Genomic DNA, 16,105 nt, shown 5'->3' with positions numbered 1-16,105 from the left:
TCCATCACACTTGCACACTGCAGGGGCAACGGCATGCAAAGAGATGACTGATGAATACTCTGTTCTTCTCTTTCACTGACCGTCTTTTATTCTCTCCTTGCCGAGTCCACCTTGAGAATAGAAGAGGTGTTACCTACCAATATCTGCGTGTCTCATCCCGCTGAGCTAACACATATAGGGGCCAGAGAACATTGAGATACCCATCCAATACTACTCGAATTATATCAAAGTCAAAAGACAATGAATCTGGTTATCTTCAATCCTACCTGCGCTTCACAGTATTGAAGGAAATGTTCCATATGCATATTATCAGCACTGTCCAAACACATGAAACTGCTTCTGACCAGCAGGTCACCATGACCTGAAACACTTCAGTCAATAGTGGTAATCAGCCATTACTGTGGAAATAGCCAGACCCCCCACTGACGGATGATGGTCTTGTTACGGCCAATCACGCTCCTGCCAGGGGGTTATTCCTATTCTTACTTGGGCTCTGATTGGGCTTCAATCTGAGGGTATGCAGGAGGATTATGATTCGATACGTTCGTTCTTGTCTGAATATGGGAACACATGTCCAGACCTGTCATGAGAAGGTCAGGGTGAACCTGGGGAGGAGGGAGGACCTCTGAGTAGGAATTCGGATATGAAGGTGAAAGGTGCAGACATTGGTGGACTGACCCATCCATCCCCCCTTCCCTCCCCAGATGGAGGACCTGAGGGGTTATCCACACAGAATTCCAATTTGTATTGTAAAAGGCGGGATTTTATTTAATCGCCTAATTGAGTTTGAGGAAATGACACTCCCTGCTGTGGCTGAACCGTATGGCGCCGTTTCAAAATGATAACATAATTATTGACATCATATGCTAGATACCAGAGTGAAATCTCTTGGTATGCAAAACACTCGCACACAAACTCACATTCACTTACAAACTTGCATGCACACAATCCACAAACACACCCTGTGTAGAAGCCGTCCATGAATTGACTGTGTAATCATTTCCATTGATCAGCAAAGAGATTTAGAATTCAGAACCTTGTGCCAGAGAACGCACCATGGCTCTGAAATGAGGACAATAAGCTTTTTCAAATAACAGGGCTTCTAAAGCCTGCAGACATTATTTTATGTTACACAGTAAACACTGATGGAGTGGCAGTAAAACATCCGTGTTGAAGTGACTGGTATCAAATATATGTCTCATGAAGGTTAAATGACTGCAGATGCTGGCTGAGTTGAAGGGAGGGTGTTGGCCCTGGAATAACATGAATCCAAAGAAAATGAAACATATTTTACAGAAATTAGTAGCGTTCCTGAATGGTATGTTGCCTCATAAAATGACTTTCAAAACAGGTTTTCACTGTATAATGTCTGTATTTTGGAGACGATCCACAAGGGAAGTTTAGCATTATAGTATATTTGCTGGAGAATAACAATTTAACTTGACTTGGACTTCTTTCCGAAACATGGATCACTGTTCATTCCAATCCTATGCCTTCTGTCTTTGACAGTATACAGTTAATGGATGTGCCATACTGTACAAAATATCACATACATTATTTTATCATTATTTTATCTTTCCTACCTCTACATATAGGATTCACATGAGCACATTGAATATTCTTTCCCTGTGGTGACTCGTTCATTGATGAAGAGACCAAGCCGTATTGTACCTCAGAAGTACTAAAACATGTTCTTGATGTGTCTAGTCAATGTGTCTAATTGAGATGAACACATGAAAGGCAGAGCTGTAATGAAAGTGGATGCCAAAGAGGCAGCTCATGGTGTTATTTAACTAAGAACAGGTTTCAAACTGAGGCCCAGTAGGTGGTAAGGGTAAGTTAGAACAAAACAGCACTGTATACATGAAAGGGCTCCCTGTGTGTATTTGATACAGCCATGGATGAAATAGCACATTCTAATGGAGGGGATTGGTCCATGTTCTTTCTTCTTTCACCTTCCTCAGGAAAAGCTAACTATTTCTAAAAGTGGTTAATACACTGAAAGGGCAAGGCAGTTCTGTTGATTGCCATTCAAAAAACTTATGTGTCCAACATTTTTGGGGGTTTCTCTTTTTCACGTTTGACTTAAATCATTTTAAATCATAGAGTAATATATTCCTATGAGATTCGGAAGTTGGTTATTTGGTACATATTGAGTCGACTGATACTAGTTTCATATGAGTTTAGCCTCCCACTATTGGTAACTAAGTTCTTTGAAAAGCTGAGATAATCAAGGTGGCTAGCTATCACAAATGCTGTATGTCTAAAAGTGTCTGATAAAAAAAGACAGAGAGTGAAGACAGAGAGAACGAGAGAGATATAGATCATAAAGATAAAGGTAAAAAATAATGTAAAACTTTTCCCATAATAAACCGTAAACTACTAGCTTCCATGATCATGAAATCAATTACGTTGCTTCTTGCGTTTCATCTCTTTGTTGCCAATCGATTCCTCTGACACTCCTCTTTGAAGTTGCAGCCGCTCCATTCTCTCAGCCTTTCTCCTCCGTGTCCTTGACTTCACTGAGGTACGTTCCACAAACAGCACAGAAACCCACGGGATGGAAATGGAAGCAGATTCTTGAATCCTTTGAAGGCAATAGCAGTCTCACTTTGTTTTGAATTTTCACAAAATAATGTGTAAAAAATAAAATATATCTTGAGAAGTATGTTTATTTGCACTTCTTTCTTTACGGTTTGCATTTCGCGTCTAGCTTAGGTCTACAAAATGCTACAAACATGGGCGTATCTAGCCTCCCCAAAAGTTTATAATCCCCCCAAAAAATAAAACGCCATATTTTTCATATTTTAAATCTAAATTTGTTAATTCCTCTTCCTAAATCCCAGTAGAGGACACTATTTTAAAGGATATTTTCAAAAATATCTTCTGGGGGAACATGCCCCCAGACTCCCCTAGTTTTGCTGGGTCACAGGAAAAATTATAGGTTTTATCTAGGAGCTTAGCCCCCCCAAAAGTGGGAATCTAGAATCGCCCCAAGCAATAAATAAATAAGGATCTTTAAGATGTTTTATAGACAAAACTTTACTAAGATGGAAGATTTTATAAGGACATTGGTGTACCTTCACCTTGCACCATGATTGGCCAAGTGGGATTTTAACTTTGGTTGGTCTCTCAGAATCCAAAGAAACCCTTTATGGAGTGTGTGAGGTGTAGGATTTAAATGTTGGTACAGGATCAGGATTGTGTAGATCCAACCATTAGCAGTGAATATCCCTAACCCAGCTCCAACCAGAGTTGCATTCACAACTATACCCTAACCCTCAATCCTTTTCACTGCAACTGGGAAATGAAAGATTTACATTTTCTAGTGAAAGTTTTGAAAAAAGCTGGCACTAATCGAGCAACAGTATGTTGCGTAAGAGGGGCTAATTAACAAAGTACATGTAACATATGTCATAAATCAATTTGTCAGATTATAGAAAGTTAATCTACTGTTGCTTCACATCTCAATGACTGTTTAAATCTATTCCTGTCTGTCTATGGATGTTCTGTCCATCATCTTGTGCAGTCCTCTCCTCTCCTTTGCAGACAGATGATGCAGACAGTAATCCCCCAGTAACTCCTGTCTCATAGAGAGCATGTTCAGATGGGTCTCTTCTGTTTGTCAAAGGCACAAGAGCTACAACATTTTATTATTTGTATTGACATCAAAAAAACAAAGCAGTCCTTGAAAACATGATATAAAGTTAGACATCATGTCAAGGGAGTACATTGATGTCTACCTTAGTGCCTTCTGGCATTTGTGTCCAGTGGAAGGAGGATGAATGTCTAGGTTGGGATACAGACTCAAGATTGATTCTCTCAAGATTCCGTTTTTGTCTGTCTCTTGTACTTTAATGCTTTGGTGAACAATTTATTCAATGTTCAATTCCACTGATATAGTTTACTGAAGAATGAAGATATCATTGCCTTTCGTGAAATGCTACAATATATACTGTGTATAAATGTGACAGTATATACAGCTCTGTAAAAAATGGATAGACCACTGCAGCTTTTTCTTTCATAAAAAAAAAGTTGAGAAGGACAATTTTGAGTGAGGAACAGAAGGGTCAAACTTGCACTGGCCTCTTAAATTTTACCATTCTGTTTCTCACTCAAAATTGTCCTTCTCAATATTTTATAAAAATGAAAGAACCAGAGCTATATAGTTATACAATTCAAATAATTTAAAATGCAGTCTAAACTGCAGAATATTCTGCAGTTGCTTGTCACACAGTCTGATGTTCCTTTGATTATTCCCCATGGCACCCCACGTTCCTTCCATATGGTGTTTAAGGTATCAATTTATGTTTTCTTCCAAAAGGATAAGCTGTTGGGATTCACACAAAGGTGGACTGACGTGTTCAAGTCATCATGACCATATAAGGTCTGTTTGGTGTTACAGCATTATGCCCAAGGGTGGGCCATGTGACGATAGGAGTGGGCGTTAATGAAGGAGGCTAACAGATTGAAGATGACGGGTGGCACAACAAACACTGGACTGTTTAATTAATCTTGCGAAAACCCAGAGTGTGATGCAGGCGGCAAAGGACATGCTGTGGAATGTCTTAAATGTACAATAGCAGAAGGTTGTTTAAGAGGCTAATTGCCCATTATCCTTGCTGCAAGTCTTTGTGTTCAACAGAGAATTGTCCTCTGACCTCAGCTCCTGTGTATCTGTAAGGACCTGAAGCAGCCAAACAGAGATAAGAGGACATCTCTATTCTCCATCGCAGCAGCTGGCTCTTGGTCCTTCATCTAAACCCAGTCTGATCTCCCTTAAACATACATGGAGCGACGCCACAAACCAATCTGAAACATACGACGACAGTCTAACCTTTCCCCTCAATATCCTGTGAGGGGGAGACGGAGAGAAGAACCACAGGACAGGAAATATTTTCCTTTTGCTGTTTGTCACAGTAGCAACAGAGGTGATCTGGATGGAGACATTATGCAACAAAATTTCACTAGCAGGGAGATGTAGACACAGAGCCCCAAAGCCAAGCAGAGGAAAACACATTACAGGAAGTCCCCAAGCAAACAGATAAGAAAATATAAACTATATATGCGGGACACTTCTTATAACAAGGGGATATTGTGTAGAGGTGCTTTACAGCCTTCAGACTGATTCACTAAGCACTTTCACCAGGAGGGAAACGAGCACTTGCATAAAATAGACATGCACGCACATACACATGCACATATACGCACACACACAAGCACACACACACTCACAAAAGCGCCTTCATAACAGAACAATTTCGATCTGGTCCTTCAGAAATCAGCGGGATTTAGGTTTTATCACAGTTCAGAGTTATTTTATTCAATCTGATATAAATAATTCTGAATTCTTCTGCATGAAGAAACAAGCAAGGTTCAACATGTTCTACAATCATTATGGCTTCTGTTGTGATCTTTTGAATAGCAATTAAGATAACATTAGTGGTGACGTCTAAACCCTGTGCTGCTTGCATTTCTCCTGATATGGTGGAAAAAAAATCATAATGGCAAACATAGGTTTTGTTTTTTGTTGATCAAAGTATTTTCTCTTGATCTTTAGTAATATGCCAATGACTGATCGGCAACACAACAAAATAGATTACCATATACCACTATCCTAATGACTTTGAATGCTGCACCAAGATGGGCTGAGATGAAAATATAATATGTCTGGATTCAGTGTGGTCCACCTCGCTGGTGTTACTTAGGAATGTGAAAGAAGAAGGTAGTAATCATGTTCATCATTAGGATTTGAAATGAAACAAGAAAAAGAAAAGTGACCATTAAGATGCTATTTATATACTGTTTTTCCTTTTGTCTTCAAATACCACCCGCAAAAAGAAATTGCAATGTAATGCATAATTCATGATTTCTGTAGAATGGAAACAGAATGATAACAGTTGTTGGCGTTAAAGTTGTTTTCAAAGAGACCATGCACACACATGCTTTACGATTACCCTCGGTAGGAACAGACCGTGTGGGGGTTCTGTCTCTGGTCATCATACCTCATTTCCCTTTATTGGTTACTCAGCAGACAGAACCAGACCTCTTTATATAGCAATCAATTTTTAAAAACAGAGTAAATCGATGTGCTTTCACATAATTATTTGTTTCCTTTGAAAGTACTTCTTTTTTTTTGTAAGAAATGATGGCAGTTGAATCTTAAAAAAATATATATTCAATTAATTTTATTGCCACATCATTCCTGACATTGGCAACATAATGAACGCAGTTTGTTCATCTTTTTCTAGCTGGGATCCCCTGGGTGCTGATCAAGAGGGCTGCAGGAACACACCAGGCCTTCTCAGAGCTCATGTGGAAACCCCAGGATGGCCATAAAAGCTGCACACCAAAGCATTTGAAGCCAATAACAACGCTTACAGTGCCGTTGTTACCCAATTAAAACTTTCTCTGCTCTTGTGAAGAATTTTCATGACTTGTTTTTGCAGTACACAGAATTAGTGAAGTACTGGAACGACCTTGGATGGTCTACACAGAGAACTGTAAGTACTTACCAACATGGTTCCACAGGAATACCCCCAGGTATCAAGTATAAGGGCAGAACATAGGATTCATTACAACATTAATTGTAAGTCACTTCACCTCTCACAAACAATTGGGCTTTATTTATCAATAAAAATATACAATAGGGAAAATAGTTTCCTTTTCTCCTTTTTCCAAACCGTGAAGTTTTATTTGTAGTCTTTTCAGAATTTTAGTTTTCCAAAATATGCTCTTTCCAAAAAGGATCCGATCGAGACACAATGGTTAACATCACCTCCAGAACAGTGCCTCCTCTCAATCCAAACAGGGTGACAGGATCCCAGGAGGGGGGAAGGACAGCTTGCTGGAGGGTCGTCTCCGTGGACCAGGCACCCAGTCTAGGGGCTGTGTTCTAAAATATGCTCTCCAAACAGACGAGCCAGAGTGTGTGGCTCGGGCTCCCAGTCCTCCAGGTCAGAGTAGCTGAGCTCAGGCAGCGCTGTGGCCAGCCCCAGGGAGCTGATGGACCCCGAGAGGGAGCCCCGCCCCTCGTAGGCGTAGGTCTGCAGGGAGTCATAGGGTGGTCCTCTATTGTCCAGGTCTGCCTCCACGACTTTCTGCCTGATGACACGGTGAATGATGTCATTGCTGTCCAGGACCGAACAGGAGGAAGCCGACAGGCTGCTCCCGCCGACTCGCGGACGGCAGCCAATCACCAACCAGGTAGCTTCTGGCTCCACCTCTCGACGGTGGCGCAGCCTCCTCTGCTCTGTGGAAGCGGGGTTGCGTAGCGCAGCGATGTCAAAGGCCTCTGTGTCCTCCTCCCCGCCGCCCTCGTCGTCGTAGGTTACCACGTTCTCACGGATGTCCTCCTCAGACAGAATGAGAGGTTCCTTATTGGCTTTCTTACTGCGCAGGGTCAGGAACATTACCACAATGGCTGGGAAGGAGAGCGAGTGAGAGAGGAAGAGAGAAAGAGAGAGAGAAAGTTCTCACGTCATGTGTTGTATTTGTGTGAATACATTTTATTCATGAGCATATGCGCCTGACACACAAACACTTACGTACACAGACACCAGTACTAACCCAGAAGTATGAGGATGCAGAGGAGGATGGCGATGAAGGCTCCGGTGCTGAGACCTGCCGTGGATAGGAAGGCCTGGGCCTGGCAGAGGTTGTGCCCCCTGGTGCCTCGGAGGCACACACACACGTGCAGGTTCAGGGTGGTGGTACTGCTCAGCGTGGGCTCCCCCCCATCCCACACCACCACCGGCAGAAGATACAACTCCTGCTCTGCCTTCTGGAACCCACGCCGGCGTGATATGATGCTGGCTGTGTTGTCTGGCGGGACAGATGGATGGGGCGAGAGAGGAAGTGAGTGACACACAAAAAAAAAAAGCATCCACACATTCAGTCAGTTTCCTGTCATTGAGTCCTCACTGGTTTTTAACACATACACCAAATCCACGAATGCCTCCACCCATCCCTAACTACTCTATCAGACACACCTTAGCTGTGTTATCTTTTAGAGTGGGGTGTGAACAGATTGCGCCTGCCTCTCCAGCCTTTATTAACACTGAAGCTAACAATAAGCTCTATATCCGTCTTTATTTCAGGGTTACATCTCTTCCTCTCTCTTTTTCTCTCTCTATCTGTGTCTCCCTGCCTGTGCAGCAGCATTGTTCACTCCTTTTGGAAAGCTTCCAGCAGATACTCCCAGTCCCACACGGAGCCCCACAGCCACACATTGGTATGCACAATCACTGCCTGCATCTTCACAATGCACACTCATTTCCCCACAAGGCTCCCAGCCATGCTACTAAAGCGTGTCACACAAGATGGCGAGAGACACGAGTATGTTGAAGTGTTTACGTGTGTGTGTGATGCGTGATTGTGTGTTCGGGAGGGAGGGAGGGGGGTGGGGTGGTGGGTGGAGGGGTGGTGGGGAGGGGGGGTGTCATACGTGTGTGTCCATTCGTGCCTGTGTGCACACGTGTGCGTTTGGTTGTGGGTCAGCACTAGCATCCTGCAACTGTGTAGATATCAACAAATGTATTCTGGCGCAGCCCATGGGAGATACCATGGTTGGATGCCTTCATTTGCATTGGGATGCTATCGACTTGCAGCTGTCTCCATCCCTCAAGACATTCCCAAGCCTGGCCCATGAGCTGTTGAGTCTAAATTCACAACTGTTCTTCACCCACAATGGGTAACACACAGGTAAACAATGGAGGATTGTTTTTCTCACCTCGAACCCACTGGGAGACCATGAATCGTGCACTAAAAACCCCGTCCAGCACTTCCATTTGTATACTTCTCTCTCTATTTTGTACTATCTTGGTCTTAAGTCTCTTTCTCTCTCTTTTTGTCTGTCTCTCTCTGTCTGTCAGTCACTGCAAATAGCTACTGTACACCAAAGGAAATGGAGCGAAAGAGAGGATGGGCTCGTATTAAAATGGATGGACTGGAGAAAAAAGGGAAGGGACTAAGGTGAAAAGGAAAGACTGAGGGGATAAAGAGGAAGGAACAGTGGGACTAGTCAAAGCGGTGGGAAGGCGAGAGATGACAAGGACACGAGTGTGGTGGTGAACGTTAAGCATAACACAGAACAGTGCTACCAAAGTCAAACCAACACTCGGCTTCTCTCGTCCATGCTATTGATTGCTGTCATCCATTCTTCCTGCCTTACACTCCTCTCCGAGTCAATTGCCATGATAGCAAGAAGCTCTCAGGCAACAGCCGGAAAAGAGCAAAAGACTGGGAACATTACATTTCAGAGAAAAGAAAGGGAAGGAGGAGAAAGAAACAACATAGGTTACCAAGGAAACACCACTGCAGGTTCCTCCTGATACTGAAGGATTCTCAGAGGACTGGGGGAGTGTAAACAGGGCAAACTGCTCCACTACAAACAGCACCAGATATGTTTGTGTTGGTAATGATGCTCAATCTGCCTGGGTAATCACTCTCCAGACACCGCTTATCTCAGTGGATTATTCTGGTAAACTAACACAGCGACTGGGGCTGGCCTCTGGCCTCTCTGTCTTCACCACTGCTCCCTTAACAGTTAGGCTTCATCCACAAACCCCCTGAAGATGGGCAGAGGAAGGACACCGCTGGGCCCAATACACTGGATCTTCTCACAAATATTTAGATTTCATCCAGAAAAATGTTAGAATTAAACAGAGACACCAGAGAAAACTGAACTGATAATGCAAAAAGGCACATGTTAGATTGGACAGAACCACCACTGTTGGAAACAACTTTAAAACTAAAACATTGTATCCTTCCTGTCTTCGTCTGTTTCATTGCTCATTTCTAACTTTGTTTCACAGTAACTTTAAAATAACTCGATTGTTTCTGCTCTGTCCTCACCTTCATTATCTTTCAAGGTGAAGTTGGGGTTGTCTGGGAGCTCTCTGGGCAGAGCGAAGGAGAAATGACCGTTGGCAAAGTTGTCCATGTCAGCAGGCCTTATGGTCTGGATCACCTGGAGAAGAACAGCAGAACGTGTGATGGAATCAGTGGGGAGAAGTCACATGACTGCAGAGTCGTAAACAAAACACGGATGCACTGCGGGCCCCCCAAAAAAGGTGTTCATCCAGTATTCGTTGTAGAATGGAGAGCCTGGTTTCTCCATGATTGTGCTGCTAGGTGATACCTGAGCCAAACTGATCCACTGGAAGATATTTAAGCAGGCTGTGGGCCACAGAATAACAAGCTAGTGTCTTCGTGTGTCAGGTTGAAAGTTTGACTGCAGCCTGCAAGGGACAACATGGTTGAAATCCAAAACAGGGGTGAGAGATGTATGTGTGAGAGAGTGTGTGTGGGTGTGGGTGTGTGTGTGTGTGTGTGTGTTTGTGTGCGCTTTACGCCATGTGCATCAAGTGTGTGTTTTACACATGCGGCCTATTTCCAGACACCAGTCCTGAAATTCTGTCAGCTGCTGAGTGACTCAGGCTGTCATGGTTGTTACATGCAGCTCAGCAGGAGAGTCTCCAGCAGGCAAGAAACCAATTAGAGAAACTCCTGACCTGTCTGGTACACTTGCTGTGGAGCTACACATACATCTTGTTAACCAAGGCTAGGACTTTCGTTTGTGCAACAGTTTTTCACTCAGAAGTGATACATATGAATGCGTGAGTGGGTTCACATAAGATTGCTAAAAAAGAGTTTACAGAGTATGCATGAATGCATGAGGTCTTCACTGTAGTCCTATACAGACCCTTATACAGCACAGTCAAATTATATTATCAGATCAAAATACATAGACTTATCTATGGACTGAGGAGACTGGAGAACACCATGCAGAAGCAAACAGCGGCTGCAGGCTATTTGTAATTGACGATAGTCAACGTAATGAAACAATACATTTGACCGACAGACTGTGAACCTTGCCTCACGTTTCATTTACGGTACTTGCCCTCAAAACCGACAAACCTGGTCCCTTCCACAGTCAATGTCCAAAAGATTATTTGTGGAGATTTCAAATCTGAAAGTATGCCGCTATAGTAACATGAAACGATCCCTTACTTCTCTCCCTTCTCTTTTTTTTTATTGAACAGAGTAGGATAATCTCTTCAAAATACATTCTCCCAAACATGACCCACAAAGTTTCCAGGAATTAATGTGTTGCAGTGAAGGTAGAAATCCTCTTCACGTTCAGTGGGTCTTAGGATGCGCGTCTACTGATGCCCCCAGCCAAGCTAACTGATTATACACTGGCTGCAGTCTGCTTAGTAATCTCCATTTGAGGAGGAAAATACGAAGCGAGAGGAAGAACAGCATAGCGATGTGAATCACAGCAGTCGTGGTTTGCTGCACGCGGGCCAAATCTGAATGAGAGATGATAAACATTTTGTACGAAAGAGGAGCTGTGTTGGGTTTAATGCAGCTGCTATCTGCTGGTGAAGACACGGATGCAGGCTGAATAATTTATGGGTTCAAGAGGCTGCAAAGTCTGCAGCTCGGCAGATAAATCCCTTCCTGATGGTGTCAGACACACAAAGGGGTGAAGGAGTATGTGTAGGAGTTTGTGTGAGTGAGAGAGAGGCAAAGTAAGACAGGTCGAGGGTAATAGAGAAAGCAAAAGAGAGAGCAGGCGAGAGAGAGAGAGAAACATTGTTTTTTATTTTAAAACTGTGTGCCCATCTAACCTGGCCAGCTCTGGAACTTTCACATACTATGATGTCCTCACTGTCCCCCGCGATGGCCGGAGCGTTGTCATTGACGTCCAGCACCTGAATGGTCACGGGAACCTGGCTGACCAGACGAGGGTTGTCTGGACAACAGAGAAACACGTGACGATAAAGCAGTGGATTACACATAAAGCATTGAAAAGTCCTGTGAAATGCAGGTGAAACTGGAGTCAGGTGACTGAGCGGGTAGAGCATCGGGCTAGTAATCTGAAGGTTGCCAGTTCGATTCCCGGCCAGAGCGCATGACGTTGTGTCCTTGGGCAAGGCACTTCACCCTACTTGCCTCGGGGGGAATGTCCCTGTACTGTAAGTCGCTCTGGATAAGAGCGTCTGCTAAATGACTAAATGTAAATGTAAACTGAAGCCGGTCTCATGCTATGTCAGGCTTGCTCCAGCCCACTGGGGCTCCTCCCACTTCTCCACGTGCCAGTGTTCTGTCCAGGCCTCATGGAAGGCAGACACTTATGGTGCCCACATCTCCGCTCTATTAAGGTTAGCTCCCTGCTGAGTCCAGCTCCACCCATGTGTGTCTGATGTGGTGTGCCTGTGTGTGTGTGTGACGGGTTAGCATGTCTCCTGGGTTTGGACATAGCGCATGCACTCATGCCAAGTGTAAACTCCCTTTGATAGGTGACCCGGTCGCTCAGCTGCTCCCTGCAAAGCTCAACTTCTCGCCCCCCCCCCCCTCCTCCTTTTTCTCCCTCTTTCTCAGTCTCTCCCCGTGCCATCTCTGTCATTACGTCTCCTCTTATCTCCTGTTCGTGCTCGGCCCCTCCTTGCTTTATCTCTGCATGCTGCTGTATCTCTCTCTGTCGACATAAACAAGTCCAGAGAAAAGTGAGGATTGATTTATCAATTCATTCAGTTGACTTAACACCGTCCAAACTTCGTAGCGTCACACATATTGATGGCTAGTCCGGTCCATTAGCTCCTGCCTTTTGTGCAAGAGAGGGGAAAGCTAAGGATAATTGTCCGGATAAGCACTGACGAGAAACAAGAAAATAGTGGAAAGTAAGAATTGATTGCCCTCCTGCACCCTCCTCAGTCTCATGGTGTAAAGCCAGGGTGATGTATTTCTACCTGCATTGGAAATAGAACTGAGTAACAGTGGGATTCTATGCAGACTGGGAAATGCTTTATCCATGTGTAGAAGGCAAAACAATTTAGAATAGGATAGACACATTATGTGTCATCTGCAGTCAATGTTTTTGGTGTCATTGGCATTAGAGTGCACTTTCAAATATACTTTTTATACACGTGTTATAATGACAAGGCTACCATGGCTACCACTGTTTCACCACAAAGGTTCAGCACAAGTGTGATGCTAGTGCTCTTTCACTAGACACAGTAATGATGTGTTCTTACACAAGCAGTGTCATGTAGAACTGGCTGTGGTAATGTCCTGTACAAAAGGTTCTGTGTGGCCAACTGTACTACAGCTCAGAGTCTCAGTAGCTGCTATGCTTGTCTTGTTTCTGGAGTGTTACTCACCGACCTCAGCCGCCATGACAGTGATGTTGTGCCAGGCCACGCCCTCCCTGTCCAGAGGCTGAGTGGTCCTGATGAAGCCGCTGTTGACGCCCACTGTGAAATACACCGGACCCTCCTCACTGTTATCTATGAAATACCTGTGCACAGAAAAGCCAAGGGTCGATGAACAAACGAATCAGCAGATTCAGGGATTATTCCTTTTTCGAATCCCACAGAAAGATGGAAAACCTTGACATGACCGCGCAACCATTCACATGGAAGCCCCTTCTGAAGAGGTTTCTCTCTTCTTTTGTTACCTCACGAGGCTCTTGGTGCTGTCAGGGTCCTGGGCGGTCACCATGCCAACCTGCGTTCCGCTGGGCGAGTTCTCGTAGACATCCATGATGTAGTAGTCCATGGAGAAGAGTGGGGGCTCGTCCACATCGCCCACGATGACCCGCAGCGTGGTGGAATCCCTGAAGGGGCCCAGGTGGGAGAAGCGAGAGTCCAGATGTGTGTTGACGCCCTCAATGTGAAGTGTGTGGGTCTTCCTCTTCTCATAGTTCAAAGGCTGCAGACCAAACAAACTGACGGTTAGTTCCACTGAATCATTAGCATTTGTACTCATTTGTACCGGTACTCTACTTGGACTATCCAAAACATAGTCCCATAAAGGTGCCTTGGTATTGTACACTAGATGTCTTTTTACCACGGAGGCCCACAATCCAGTATATTGCTATACAAAACAAAACAACCCAACCTAGTCTCCAAATAAATGAAAAGCAGCACAGTGTGTGTGGATCTGCAGCTACCTGTTTGAGTGAGATGATCCCCTCCCCGTGCTCGCTGTCAGTGCTGATGGAGAACACGGCAGCAGCTTCGGGGTTGGTGATGACGTAATCCATCTCTGCATTCACCCCGAGGTCCTCGTCGCTGGCCTTGATTCTGCCGACAGCCTGGCCCACAGCGGCCGACTCGGACACGTAGAGCTGATAGCTCTCTGAGATCAATCGATGAGTTTGAAACGGTCACCATTAAAACACGGCTGACATTATCATCGCATTACCACGGATGGCATTACCCTCTGTTATACAAGCCTGCCCTTTATTTTCTCTACAATCAGTTTGCCAATATCATCTTCAATAAAAAAATGGAAAATGTTCTGTTTATTATGGCACAGATGTAAATGTTGTTTTCACAAGGTCTATGATGTGCGTATGTTGTGACAAAAAAAGTAAATTGGCATCTGTCTGACTATAGAAGTCTGGTAAAGTGGTCCACAAATAGAGTGCAGTACAAATGAATTGCATTTCTTAATCTGGGATGAGATGCTTAAAGCCCCTCTGGGTCAGAGGTAAGGTGTGTGTACGCACTCTGTGGGAATCTGGGTGGGTTGTCGTTGACATCAGTCAGAGTGACGTTGACAGTTGTGGTTCCTGATAGGCCACCCACGGAGCCTGCCATGTCCTTGGCCTGGACAACCAGGAAGTAGCGTTCCCTAGCCTCACGGTCCATACCTGCCAGGGCCGTCCTGATCACACCTGCAGTGGAGGGAGAGAGGGAGGAGGGGGGACAGGGACAATGTTCAAAAACAAGAAGGGGGAGGGTAGCAGCACTGGGGTGAACACTTCTCTATAGGGGACAGACCCGAAACAATCACAATAGTGTGTGTGTGTGTGTGCATGGTGAGGGAACAGCTGCTCTACATAGATAAATTATTTGCACTGTACCTATCACATCTACATATGATTTGTTTACATTTCACTGAGAGAGACAGACAGATAAAATCAGGGATGGACCTGGCACAATTCACGCTAAATAAATGGTATTAGTCCCCCACTCCCATCTCCACATAGACACATGCACTATCTCTTATTTTCCTCTCCTCTCCTCTCCTCTCCTCTATCCTCCCCTCCACTCTGACCTCCAGTCCTTCCAGTCCCTCTTCTCTCCTCCTCTCTCCTCCCTTCTCCTCTTCCCTTCTCCTCCTCTCTCCTCCTCTCTCCTCTTCTCTGCCCTCCAGTCCTACCAGTCCCTCTCCTCTCTCTTCTTCTCACCTCCTCTCTCTTCCTCTCTCCTCCTCTCTCCTCTTCTCACCTCCTCTCTCTTCCTCTCTCCTCTCCTCACCTACCCCCCTCTCTCCACACCTCTATTCCCTGCTCAGCCCCCAGGCCCTGCTACGCTGCATTACTCGCTTCGGAGCTCTATGAAGGAGAGTGCCATCTGCCCAGCTCCAGCCCCGAAGACTGCGAGGGGTGTTCACAGGGGAGCAAACAGATTGACCAGGCAGCCTGCACCTGTAACAAAGGCCACAGGGCGTGTGTGCATCGTGCATGTGTGCTGCCGTGGTGGAGGAGGCATGGGTGTTTGATGTGAGAGGACGGCAGGATCGGACCACAAGGTTGTCCTCACAACAGCAAAGCAGCTGGATCAGTCAAATAACTGGGCCAACACAGTATTCTATAAAACGCACCGTTGACCAATATGTGGAGACTGTGTGTATGTGTGTGTATGGGTGTGTGCATGGGCGTATGGGAGTAGAAGGGTCAGTTGAACACTTGTACCAGGGTCAGTCAGTCATCTGTTAAAAAGATTATAAAGGCCAAGTATTTTACACATGGACAAAGGAGATACAGTATGTATTGGAAGACTTTGTTTGTTGAATTGAGAGAACCATTACTAAGCTTAATTTCTTCATTTTGTGTGTGTGTGTGTTTTTATGTGGCTGTGGTTTGTGGAAAGCCTTGAAAGAAAGGAAATTCAAATGACCACCCTGACTCAATCAGCTGGTTAGTGGGCTTGATTTACAGTAGTACATTAGACCAACAAAGTTACTGTTTTGTAACAGATGTAATGCTGGAATCCAGTAGAACATGATAACGGAAATGTGAAGTTCAAAACTACCCAACTATCATGGTTATTCTGATTATGTATCATTTTTTGTAAGTGTCAAGGTA

At 44.6% G+C, this 16,105-nt stretch overlaps 1 protein-coding gene across 2 annotated transcripts in view; it reads right to left on the bottom strand.

Moving 5' to 3' along the window:
• Window positions 1–6,626: 6,626 nt before the first annotated feature.
• LOC146271789 (cadherin-18-like) overlaps window positions 6,627–16,105 on the bottom strand; it is an 18,888-nt gene continuing 9,409 nt past the window's right edge. For both annotated transcript variants that reach the window (XM_084706643.1, XM_084706642.1), the window contains exons 5-12: window positions 14,522–14,689; window positions 13,961–14,148; window positions 13,466–13,719; window positions 13,170–13,306; window positions 11,637–11,761; window positions 9,856–9,970; window positions 7,570–7,824; window positions 6,627–7,423 (exon numbers count right to left, since the gene is read on the bottom strand). In XM_084706643.1, the coding sequence (XP_084562769.1) occupies window positions 6,882–7,423; window positions 7,570–7,824; window positions 9,856–9,970; window positions 11,637–11,761; window positions 13,170–13,306; window positions 13,466–13,719; window positions 13,961–14,148; window positions 14,522–14,689 (1,784 nt within the window). In that variant the 3' untranslated portion in view covers window positions 6,627–6,881. The remainder of the gene's footprint in view (window positions 7,424–7,569; window positions 7,825–9,855; window positions 9,971–11,636; window positions 11,762–13,169; window positions 13,307–13,465; window positions 13,720–13,960; window positions 14,149–14,521; window positions 14,690–16,105) is intronic.

Source organism: Hypomesus nipponensis, chromosome 10, assembly GCF_054491055.1.
Source record: "Hypomesus nipponensis isolate SF chromosome 10, ASM5449105v1, whole genome shotgun sequence".
NCBI classification, from domain to species: domain Eukaryota; kingdom Metazoa; phylum Chordata; class Actinopteri; order Osmeriformes; family Osmeridae; genus Hypomesus; species Hypomesus nipponensis.
Note: the sequence above shows the minus strand (reverse complement) of the source record. Positions and strands in the feature narration are given on the sequence as shown.